Source organism: Silurus meridionalis, chromosome 20, assembly GCF_014805685.1.
Source record: "Silurus meridionalis isolate SWU-2019-XX chromosome 20, ASM1480568v1, whole genome shotgun sequence".
NCBI lineage: Eukaryota > Metazoa > Chordata > Actinopteri > Siluriformes > Siluridae > Silurus > Silurus meridionalis.
Genome location: NC_060903.1, coordinates 12237610 through 12250473, shown reverse-complemented (window position 1 = coordinate 12250473; position 12864 = coordinate 12237610). Strand labels below are relative to the sequence as shown.

At 39.6% G+C, this 12864-nt stretch overlaps 1 protein-coding gene across 1 annotated transcript in view; it reads left to right on the top strand.

Moving 5' to 3' along the window:
• The first annotated feature begins 356 nt into the window (after window positions 1-356).
• efr3a (EFR3 homolog A (S. cerevisiae)) overlaps window positions 357-12864 on the top strand; it is a 75134-nt gene continuing 62626 nt past the window's right edge. The window contains exons 1-2 of the mRNA XM_046876592.1: window positions 357-451; window positions 767-887. Coding sequence (XP_046732548.1) covers window positions 878-887 — 10 coding nt within the window. The 5' untranslated portion in view covers window positions 357-451; window positions 767-877. The remainder of the gene's footprint in view (window positions 452-766; window positions 888-12864) is intronic.

Sequence of the window (12864 nt, the reverse complement as noted above, 5' to 3'; positions counted from 1 at the left end):
TATGTTTTTACAACAGAAATACATAAAAGTCTTAGAACATAACTCCTGCGAGTTCCGGGGGACCACGGTAACTGAATACATATTCAAGGACAAAGCTATAATAAAATGTAAGTGATTTTGAAAGTGTTTAGGCCAGCAGAGAAGGCATTGTGGTCCAGACAGCCCACCACTGCTTTTGAATCTGGTTCCTCTTAAGGTTTCTTCTTATACCATTTCAGGGAGTTTTTTCTTGCCACTGGCTTATAGGCACTAACATATCAATTTTTATTTTACAACCTGTTTATATTATGCTCATTTGGCACAATGTCTTTTGTTAAAAGTGGTGGAATTGCAATACAACCCAACTGTTTTTTAAGGGGGCCGCGCCTACTTCCGTGTTTTCAATGTGACGTAACGCCAGTCTAAACCCGGAAGCGCTAATCTCCAGGGGCTTAGTTCTGCTCGTCCACAGGTATTTACTCTCAACTTTAAACTTTGTAGTTTCGCCGTATTGTTTGTTAACTGAATATTGAACGAGGAACACGGTTCGTATCCCCTGCCTGTATCCCAAACTCCTTCAATGGTTTTTCTATTGCCATGCTAAGCTAGTTAGCTAACCGCGGACACTATGAGTGTGTGTGCGTGCGCGGGTGTGTGCGTGCGCGCGCGGGTCAGAATGCAGGTGATGGGGATGATCAGCCGTCTGTGAGCCATCGCGCTGCCTCTCCGGTACCGGATGTGCTTTAAGTGCAGCTCATTATTGTTAATGTTTTTTAATACGTTTTAGATTCATGTAACGGAATCGAGCTTTAGACGTGGTGTGGGTACTGTCTGCAGAACCTAAAAGCCAGCTCCAATCGCAGCCAAGGCAGAAGATCTGCACTGTAACGACACAAGAATGCCTGCAGGTAAGCAGTTTTATAATTATTACTACTACTATTAACATTATTCTTATTTGGTATTTTTTTATATTAAATGCATCAGTCAGAAATAAAACACCATCACTATTAATGTTGGTCTCCTGATCTGCCTGTCAGTCACTGATGTGTCTGGTGTATTATAATCTACCATGTTTGTTTATGTGGCTTGGACCTTGCTTCTTAAAGCTGACTTGGTCAACACACACACACACACACACACACACACACACACACACACACACACACACTATCTTTGATCCATATACAGTGTTTCCCCCCCTCTATTTTTAAATGTCTTGCCTGATTATTCTCCTTTACTTTGTTGTAATCAGTATGCACCGCTTTAGAAATCTGAAATTTACTGGATCTAGACTGGAACTGAAACTGGGTATTGATCTGCTTTTACTGGTTTTGTAGACAGTAACTGATGTGTTACTGTGTGTTCGGTGCCACCCAGATGTGGATGGGTTCCCTCTTGTGTGGTTCCGCTCAAGGTTTCTTCCTTATGCCATCTCAAGGATTTTTTCCTTGCCACAGTCGCCACCCGCTCACTCATTAGAAACAAACTTGCAATAATGAAGAACAATCTTATTTATTCTTTATTACCACATTAACTGTATAATGCTGCTTTGAGACAATGTTTATTGTTAAAAGCGCTGTAGAAATGACTTGAATTGAATATGTGTGATGTGTAATAATCTACCTATGGCTTGAATCTGGCTTCTTATAGATGACTTGGTCAACTCGCATGTTAGACTAAATGAAGCATGACATAAGGTCTGGAGCCATAAACAGTAAATCCTCTTACAGTTTTTAATGCCCTGGCTAATTATTTGTCTTTATGGCTGATCATGCTGATTAGGGATAAATCCATTTGATACTGATTTACTGGATTTTCAGAGCTGGACTGGGACTGGTGTTGGGTATTGATCTGCATTTACCGCTTTTGTAGACAGTAAGTGATGTGTATTTGCTGTAATAGGATTATCTAGTCTTGTTTTTGAGGCTTGAAACTTGCTTCTTACAGCTGACTTGGTCAACACACACACACACGCACACACACACGTGTACACAAACTAATCTATGCCTTAGATCATATGAGAGTCTGAAGCCATATAAAGTAAATCCTCATAGTTTTTAATGCCTTTCTAATAATTCATTTTCATTTCTCTTTAATATTCTATCATTGGGAAATCTGAGATGATATAGCTGATAATGCTGCAGGGATAAATTCATTTGATACTGATTTACTGGATTTTCAGAGCTAGACTGAAACTGATGCTGGGTATTGATCTTCTTATTTCCTTGACAACACAGAACTGCACAAAACTGACTTTTGCACAACATCAAGTGCATGAGATTTAGTGCAAAAAGAACCAAACATACAGTGAGACAGTAGACAGAGTGACACTGCAGCACTGACCAGTACAGAAGATTTGTGTTGGCGCAAATGATTTGTCCATTTAATAATAGCTACTGTACATGTAACGATGCATGATAAACATGTCAAAGTATATTTGTACATGTCTGAAGAAGCAGAGAAGGTTTATGCTCATTTACACAGTTAGTTGCTTTGCTTTTTTTCATCTGCATGGCCTTTTTTTATGCAATGCACCAATGTGATTCTGTATAGTATGCTGATTATAATAGAAATTTTTATGTAACTGTTACTACCGGTTTGAGAAACTCACAGGACCATATGTATATTTGTACGCTTGACCGTCACACCCATATGTGGTTCTTCCTCAAACTGAATACAAAACAGTCCAGAATGCCTTTGTATGCCTCACAATTAAAAATTACTGGAACTAAAATGTGCAAATCTGTTTCTGCTCTGTAGGACAAAGCCAGCTAGATATGGTTTAGCAAATTTGGACTGGAAGATCTTGAGTGATCTGATCTCAGCCCCTCTGAAAACTTTTAGGATGAGCTGGAACACACCGAACCTCAGGCCTTCGTGCCTAAAATCAGCTGACTTCACAAATGCTTTAGTAGCAGAATGTTTAGAAATTCCCATAGACACTTTAAAATCTGGTGGAAAGCCTTCTCAGAAGAGTGGAGAGTGTTGTTCTATCAAAATGGAACTAAATCCTGGATGGCATGATCACAGAGCATGTAGTTAATGTGTACACCAAGTGGTTTTAAGAGCACTTTATAAATCGATTGATAAACACTTGTAGAGATTTTAGGCAGGTTTTTACCTTTTTTTTTCTCTGTACTGCATTTCTGATGAACTTAATATTCAAAGCATTCTGAAACTAGCGAAGGGTTGTAGTTGCATTTGAGCATGAACGTTTGCACTTCGCATGGATTTAGAGTGGAAGAAAATGTACCTCCAAAACTTAAAAAATGAAATGACAATATATCCAGTACGAGTTAGAACATAAAAAAAAAAACACGTTAGCATTATTGTTCTTTCTTCATGCAAACACTTCATGCAAAACGTCTTCCCTGAGCCAACCGTCAAAAAAAAAATGCTTCAACACAGACTTCTTTAGCAAAAATTTTCCAAAGGCTCTCTAGAAAAAAGTGAATGATCTAAAAATACATAAAAATAATCCAAAAAGAAACTTCTGTGACCTCTGAAGACGTTCGGGACATCTCTTAGGATCTTTCAATTCAGAGACATGCTGATAGTAAAGCTCCTTCTGTAACACTTTACGCAGAAACTAGTCTGTTTTCAATCTTGACTCGGTGAGTAACGAGAATGCAGACGTACTGTATATTTTTGACCAGTATTACAGTATACAGTATTTCCTATTCTACTTCAAATTATTTAGATTCCTTCATTTGTATTCAATAAGCGGTCATTTAGAAATCTGACCTGGTGAGCGTGAGACTTTCGTGTGCTTTACATTCTGTTACTAGACAAAAATGGCAAAGGGAACGAGGCTGAATGAAGAGCTGTGCTGCAGTGTGCCGGCGTAGCACTTGGACATGCGACACTTGAAGGTCAAATCTTTCGATTTCACCCCATCGTGCTGTAGGCAGGTAACAGCATCTGCTGTTCAGCCTGCAGCAGTGTGTGTTCAGAGCCATAGCTTGATTCTCACTCGTAAGGTTTGAAGTGCTGCACAGAGGCATGAAAGCCAGTTATTGTCCATTTCTGTCTGTGAGCATGTCAACATTTGGGACAAATGAATTTGAGGTTTGTGGATATTTGAGCAGCAATTGGATTTGACTTCCATATAAGTAAGGCGTGTGTTACACCATCTTCATGCATGACATGGAGGCAAATAATCAGCTGATAAAGCAGTTATTATTATGTTTTGTTAAGTTTTTATTTCAAAACTGACTGACTGGAAAAAAAATATTAGGGTTGCTAGATTTAGCGATACGATTGCTTTTATTTGAATACATTTCAAGAAATCGGTATTAAAAAGTGAAGAATATTGCTTATTTGAATGATCTGGCCACACCTCTTAATATTGGCGCTGTAGGTTTTAACTCTGTATGGCTTTTTTGGTCTGTTTTATTTAAATGTTTTCATCTCCAGTTTGTCAAAATGTTCTGTTTGTTAAAATTGCCACATTTACCATATGTTACGTAATGCCCCAAAACATCCGTTTTGATAAATGATGTAAATAGGAAATGTTTGCAATAGCTGTCTGACTCTGTATGAAACGGTGACCGTAGGTTACTATGGTTACAGTGCTCATAAGCTAGCGCATTCATGCCTGAATAGTTTATTTGGATCGTCTGCGGTGTGTACACACACCGCAGACGATCCAAATAAACTATTCAGGCAGACTATGATATAAATTAAGATATAAATCGTGCATTTATGGTAAAGCGTTCGACAACGAGACAACAAAATTCAGCCTCTTGCGATTATTTTCCTACAATCCCGAAGCGTTTTATTCCTCTAATTCCACAGTGATGTATATGGAAAATCTTTGAGTTTAGTTTCTCTTACCATTTAAAGCAGCTACAACATTATCAGCCTTTCTGTTTTTTTTCCCTTGAAGTTAAAAAGACAACACAATTGCAGCGTGCCTCTTCACCTGAGAAAGTCCAGTGTGACAATGTCAGTCAGTGTTAATGAGTTGTTGATGTATAATTAAGAATTAAGCACCACAATCCACTTTCCATTCCAACTCATACTCACACATCCAGTAATTCTGCCGCCACGTATTTGCAAGTATGGTAGTGGACAAAAGTTTGTCGACACCTGACTCTGAGATTCATATGTGCATTTTGAACATCCCATTCCACATTTAGTCCCCTTTTGCTGTTATAATAACATCCGCACTTCCCCGGGTAGATGTCCCACTAGATTTTGGAGTGTGCTTGCTGAGATTTGTGCTTGCTGAGTGAAGAAAAGAGTGCAGGCAGGGTGGAGTGGGTGGAGAAGAGTGATAGCAGGAGTGATTTGTGATAGAAGAGTATCTGCAAGAGTGAAAGTGAAAGTTAATAGGACTGTGGTGAAACCTGCGATGTTGTATGGTTTAGAGACAGTGGCATTGAGTAAAAGACAAGAGGTGGAGCTGGAGGTAGCAGAGCTGAAGATGTTGAGGTTTCCGTTGGGAGTGATGAGGATGCACAGGATTAGAAACTAGTTTATTAGAGGCATAGCGCATGTAGGATGTTCTGGAGACAAAGTGAGAGAGGCGGTTTGAGATGGTTTGGACATGTGCAGAGGAGGGACATGGGCTATATAAGTAGGAGAATGCTGAGGATGGAGCCAGCAGAAGGGAGGAAAAAAGAAAGGGCAAGGAGAAGATTTATGGATGTGGTGAGAGAGACATGCAGGTAGTTGGTTTGAAAGAGGCAGATGTAGAGGACAGGGGGTGTGGAGACGGATGATCTGCTGTGGCGACCCCTAATGGGAGAAGCCGAAAGAAGTACAGTGGAACCTCGGGTTACGAACGCCCCGGCATACGTATAATTCAGGTTACGAATCGCAGTTCATCAAAATTTTTGCCCCTGGTTACGAACAATATATCGGGATACGAACGTCGCTCACCAAAAAATCGCAGGCAAGTTGGTTGTTTTTGCTCTATCCACGCAGCTCTTCACATCAGTTAGCGTCCTGTGTCCCTAGCGAGAGCATCGTGTTACTTATCCGCTTGAACTTTTCCCGGCGGCAGCGTAACAACTCATTAGTTCATGCTCGTGGAATGATGAGATGGACAACATTAGCCGATGCATAACCACTTTACTTGTTTTTATGAAGATAGATTAGCAGGGTTACAGTCTTTTCCGAAGTACAATACCCATAATAAATTTCACTCTGGACTTCAATACCAACTGATAGTAGCCTTAAAGAAACAGCTCTCATTTTCCCTCTAATGCAACAATTGTCTCAGCGTTCGTGTTAATAACACTGTCTTTAATATTCTATAATATAATATATAATAATATATAAATAATATAATATAATAAGATTCTCCTTCCAAACAATAACTCTCCCTCCTCCCCCTTCTACGAACGTCGTCTCCTGCAGCGAGTCTTCTCAAAGGGAAAGTACCCGGTAAAGATGTTTTCCTCTTTTGTATGTTTTTATGTGGTATGATTTTAATATAACATGTTAAAAGTAAATAATATTAGTGAATATTGGCTTTATTTTTATTTAAGTAATATTTTTGGTTGTCCAGAACGAATTACCGAAGTTTCTGTTCATTATTATTGGGAAATTTGTATCGGGATACGAACTTTTCAGGTTACGAATAAAGTACCGGAACGAATTAAATTCGTAACCCGAGGTTCCACTGTAGTAGTATATGTTTTCGTGTACCTACTTTCACATAACATGGATGTATACGCTAGCGGGGTGTGTCACATGTACAGAAAAGGGAAATCTAAACAAAGCACAGGTCAGAGTTATCACTGTACAGTGTAGCTTAGTTTTGAAAAAGGGGGAAAAGAAAGCTTTTAGTCGGGCGATTCTCTGCTTCAGCCAATATATTTTTTTTTAGCATTCCTAATAAAAACATGAATGATACCAACCAGTACATTTTCCAATCTTGTGTAACATGAGGTGGGATTGTGCACACACACTGGAGTGTGGAGGGAAGATGGGGTGACAGCAGGGGCAGTTACATATATTAGAGAGGTAAAGGGTGAGCCTACAAATGTGTTTTCTCTCTCTTTTATACACACACATGTACAGAGGAAGCACTTTGACATGGTAATGTCTTTGGTAGGAAAGCGGTTTGAGCTTTCTTGCTTTTGGAACTTGTGTGTGTGTGTGTGGGGAAGTGAGTGAGTGAGCAAGAGAGAGTTTGATCTCCAGGTCTGTTCAGTGTGCGTTTGATCTACCCTCTGATTTGCGTTTACGTCGGTCCTGCGTTTTCCCTTTGGCATCGCCTCATTCATATGCGTTACGGACAACTCGAAGTAAGGCTGGATTGTGAGGGGGGAAAAGCATAAAAGCTTTTTTTTTTAATAGAATACATCACACACATCTTTATCCTTATTGCACAATATCTCCTGAGGGGAAAAACAATTCCTGTATTCCTGTTGTTATTAAAGGCATACCGAGTTCTTATCAGACGGTAAATATAGCAGGTTGTGTGGGATAGTTTAACTCCTGAGGAAGGATTAATTAAGGAATCAAAGGAAAGTGTTTTCTGTGCTTATTTGCTTCCATTAAATTCAGTATAAATGGTCTGGGCATATCTGTAGCCAAATGATGCTTATGGGTTAATGTTATTTAAAATAGGACAGTCACAATTTCTCCTTGTTCATTTGACCTCGAGCACATACAACATGAGTTCACTCCATGCTTCTAAGCTTCAAATTCTTAGTAGACTGACAACAGACTCTTTCTGTTTTGCTCTGTTTATTCTAAGTAATGGTATTGTGTTGGGTTTGTGCCACACACACACACACACATACACACACACACACACACACACAGTAGTCTGAGTTTTGGCCAAAAGAGCATAAGGCTCCAAAGGGTCTCGTAAAACAATTCACACATTTTCCTTGAGTCATGCCTGTTTGCATCTCCAGATGGTGCATCTTGACTAATGTCTTCTGGTTCATCTTGAGTAATGACTCTGGTTCAGAATGGATAATGGATATGTTGACACTGTGCACAAGTTTAACCACTGTACTGTACTAAATTTTTAATTGTAATTGTTCTTATGGATTCTGTGTGAAATCTATTGAAATTCTGTGTGCTGAGATTTATGAGTGCTTTGTCTAGACAGTGATGCGGGGATGGTTTATCACTAGGAGACTTTTTGTTACATATATTTTTTGTATTTGAGGATGTTCTTCTTACTACTACTTAATGCCAGATTTTATTTTGTGTAGTCCAATTTTTTTTTAATCATGTACACTATATCATGGCTTGGGTGGCATGATAACACACAAGGCAGGTAGGTTAGCTGTCTCTTGGGTTCCCAGTTTTAGCCGGATTACAGGCTTAATTTAGTGTTGGGATTTGTAATAAACTCAAGAGTTAAGCCACAACTCTTTCGGAGCAAAGATTTAAACCACAAGGTTTTGGAACAAAGATTAGCCTCTGCCAAGTGAACGGAAGGACATTATGTAGAAAAAGTAAGGATCTGCTCATGACTAAAAACATACTGTACAGGGTCACTGCCCTGTATAATAGAGGTAGTGTCATGATATGGATTTGCATGGCTGCCTCTGGAACAGGTTTGCTGGTGTTTATTGTTGATGTAACACATTATGGTACCAGCGAAGCGAATATAAATGTGTAGAGAAACATATTTATAACCTTTTTTGGCTTTGTGACATGATGGTAGCGAGTATCGATACAGTAGCTCCAGTGTCCCCAGTTCAATCCGGAGATCATGATAACTGTCCAGTAGGATTTTTCTTCCACATTCTTCAGTTTTGCTCTGGTTTCATCTCACTCATGGTGGTAGACTGGCTATTCCCACCTTACACCCAGTACAGGCTTTGGAATCAGAACACTTCTTTTCCATCTACTGAACACAAACGCTGTCACATCTAGCAGGACATTTATTTTCAGCTGGAGAATTTGACACACACACACCTTTGGCTACTTCTGAAGAGAGGACTCAGCAGGTCCGACCCTGGCCCGCACAAACTCCGTTTTTATTTTATAAAAGTGGGGGGAAAAAAACTTTTTTTTTAATTTGTTTTTTATTTACTAACTGGTTTCTTGAATAATACCAGTTTCTCGCAAAAATGTGTTTTAAACCGAGCTCAGCTCATAGGCAATGCCAAGGAAGACTATAGGGTAATTATTATAATCAATTGTTAAAGGTGTCAATCATCAGCTCTTTTCCTAATTGAGCAGCGTTTCGAAACAACTGAAAGAAGTCGTAGAACATCACAAAAAAAGGACATTCATCAGTTCGGTCTTATTGGGTTACCAGCTTAATGCAAGCAATGGATATGCAACTAGTTATTAAGTGCTATTTACGTTTCATTTACTTTGTGTACAGTATACACACAAAAGTATTCAAACATTTGACTTTTCCAGCCATATGTGGTTCTTCCCCAAGCTGTTACCACAAAGTTGTAGGCACACAATGTATATGACGTCTTTGGACATCCTATTCCCAGTCAAGTAAAAGAAAAGTTAATGCTTCCATATGGTGCCTTTTGCCTGGGAGACAAACCTGTTCCAGCATCACAATCCTCCTTCATGCCAGCTTCATGAAGATATCATTTACATTTGTTGGCGTGGAAGATCTTGAGCGGCTTGCTCTGACCTCAGCCTTTAAACTCTTTGGGAATACCGTTGATCGGAATGCCCTTGTGGATGAATGAGCTCAAATCTCCAAAAGCACACTGGAGCATCTTCCCGAATAGGGACTACATGTGGAACAGGATGTTTAAAAAATAACTCACACGAACCTTATGGTTATGCGTCCAAAAAATAATGTATCTGTAACTGGAAAAATTGTGTGGTCTGTTCGGTGGTGTTTAAAGCATCAGGAAAGAAAATAAGGAAATTTAAAAATTATAAAAACGAACGGAACTTGTCTTGCCTTTCTGATACCCACAGATGGGACTGTATGGCCCAGATTAAATCAGAAAAAAAGAACAGAGTCAACTTAAATGTGCAGAAATGGGGACAGTTCTTTTTATTCTCTTTTACACACACACACACACACACACACACACACACACACACACACACACACACACACACACACAGTCTTGGGGTTATGGGGTTATTATTAGCTGTGAGACAAAAGGCCTACACTGGAAACAATAGTGAAGTTAGTAATTACATTAGTCCTACTGATGCATCCTTGATTGTTTCTGTGTGTGTGTGTGTGTGTGTGTGTGTGTGTGTGTGTGTGTGTGTGTGTGTGTGAGTAAAAGAGAGCTAGACTAACTCCAAGGTATAGTTTATGTTCAAAGAGTGAGTTGGGAAAAGAGGAGTAGAAAGGGAGGGAGGGACAGTGGGTGCGGAGGACCTGCAAGGTCGGAGAGACAGTAAGGTAGAGCGAGTAAAGGGAGTAGAGTTGTAGATACAAAAGAAGAGCAGATATGGACACGAAAACCATTATCCTGGTAAGAGATGGCTTACTGTGTGTGTGTGTGTGTGTGTGTGTGTGTGTGTGTGTGTGTGTGTGTGTGTGAGAGAGAGAGAGAGAGAAATAGAGAGAGAGAGAGAGAGAGAGAGAGAGAGATGGACAGATTTATGATTATTCTAGTAGTTATTGAAGGGCTACTGCACATGGCAAGAAATAGGAAGTGCATCGCTCTTTCATTGTGGCAGAATAACAAGAAAGATGTAGAGAAGAAAGAGCAAGTGGTTTGTTTGTGATAGAGGTATAAATTATATAAAACAGTGTCATGTACAGTGTTCTCTCTTTTAAAGCTGATAATGTAATTGATTATTCGTGCCAGCAGAACCATCATTCGCAGGCTGTGTGTGATTGGCCAGCCTCAGTGTCAGTGTGAACATGTGACTCATACGCAGTGCAGTTGATCTTGTTGTGCTTCATAAGAGGTGTTACATACACTTTACTTAGGGACACACACTCGCGTGTAAGCACTAGAGTTATAGCGCAACACTAATAAAATACAAACCATTTTAAGTGTGCATCAGAATCAGTTTTAAAGATCAGCTGTGGAAGCAGGGTTGCCACGTTTGAGCAAAATGCATCCAATCCTACATCAAATTGTGCACACAGAAATACTTAGCTCAGAATATTCAGATAGGGGAAAATTTAGTCTTTTTTTTTTTTTTTTCATTCTTCAGATATCTGTGTTACATGGAACTTGTCACAGTGCAAAGATCAATTTATTGGCATCATATGAATCCTTTCAGTTTTCTGCCAGCGGCTGCCGAGCTCTAAAACGATTTCTGTACATACAATAGATATTCTTTTATTTCTCCAGCAACAGCTGAGATTATTTATATCGCTCATACAGCCTGTGCGTCATATCACACGGCTTTATATCTCCGGCAGGCTCATTAAAAAGAATCATTTCATTCGTCTGAAAGTATTTAAAGCACAGCGATGAAATAATGATGAACTGACACACGGCCACTCAGCTTTTCCGATCGCTTTTCATACCGAACTTTCTCAGTACAGGGATTTTCGATTTGGTTCCCTCACGAACGTATTAAGTGGCAGGCCGCAAGTTAGTTTAGTTTCCGCTTCGCACGTTGCGCATGTTTTTAAAAATTATTGTTAAACTTGAAAACATAAACAACAATGCCAGGGGGTTAAAAAAAAATAAAACAATTCGGTGCAGTGTTTCTGTAGCTACTTGCTTCCAATGTAATCTGCATTGTGTTGTTTTGTGAATGTGTAAAATCGCTGCCACTTCCGTTTTTACGACAGTCTAGCGCTATGGATTCTTTAGCGTTTGTCAGCTTCAAGAGTTTTTCTTAAAAGGAGAAAATCCTGACAAGTCCTCATACCGAGGGAGTGAATAAATGAAGGATAGAAGGTTTGTTAAAGTATGCTAAAATAAGTAGAACAGTTACAGCGCATTTGGAAAGTTTTCACAGCGCTTCACTTTTCACATTTTGTTATGTTACAGCCTTATTCCAAAATGGATTCAATTCATTCTTTTCTTGAAAATTCTACAATCAATACCCCGTAATGACATTATGAAAGACGTGTCTTTGAAATCTTTGCAAATGTATTACAAATAAAAAACAAACAAAATGTACATACGTATTCACAGGCTTTGCTCAATACTTTGTTGAACACCTTTGGCACGAATTACAGCCTCAAGTCTTTTTGAGTATGATTCTACAAGCTCGGCACTCCAATTTTTGGGCAGTTTCTCCCATCCTTCTTTGCAGAACCTCTCAAGCACAATCAGGTTAAATGTGGAGCGTCGGTGCACAGACATTTTCAGATCTCTCCAGAGATGTTTAATCAGGTTCAAGTCTGGGCTCTGGATGGGCCGCTCAAGGACATTCACAGAGTCGTCCCATAGCCACTCCTGTGTTATCTTGGCTGTGTGCTTAAAGTCATTGTCATCTTGGAAGATGAACTGTCGCCTCCGTCTGAGGTCCAGAGCGTTCTGGAGCAGGTTTTCGTCAATGATGTGTCTGTACACTGCTGCATTCATCTTTCTGAAAAATATCTGAAAAATATCCCCACAGCATGAGGCTGCCACCACCATGCTTCACTTTAGGGATTGTACTGGCCAGGTGATGAGCGGTGCCTGGTTTCCTCCATACATGATGCTTGGCATTCAGGCCAAACTTTGTTTCTCATAGTGTAAGAGTCCTTCAGGTGAACTCCATGTACCCTTTCCCAGATCTGTGCCTCGATACAATCCTGTCTCGGAGGTCTACAGACAATTACTTGGACTTCATGGTTTGGTTTGTGCTCTGATATGCACTGTAAACTGTGGGACCTCATATAGACAGATGGGTCCAAGCAAATGAATTTACCACAGGTGGACTTCAATCAAGTTGTAGAAACATCTCAAGGAGGATCATTGGAAACAGGATGCACCTGAGCTCAATTTTGAGTGTTGTGGCAATTGTGAATTTTTTTTCTTTTTCTTTTTTTTTTTTTTTTTTTTAACTACA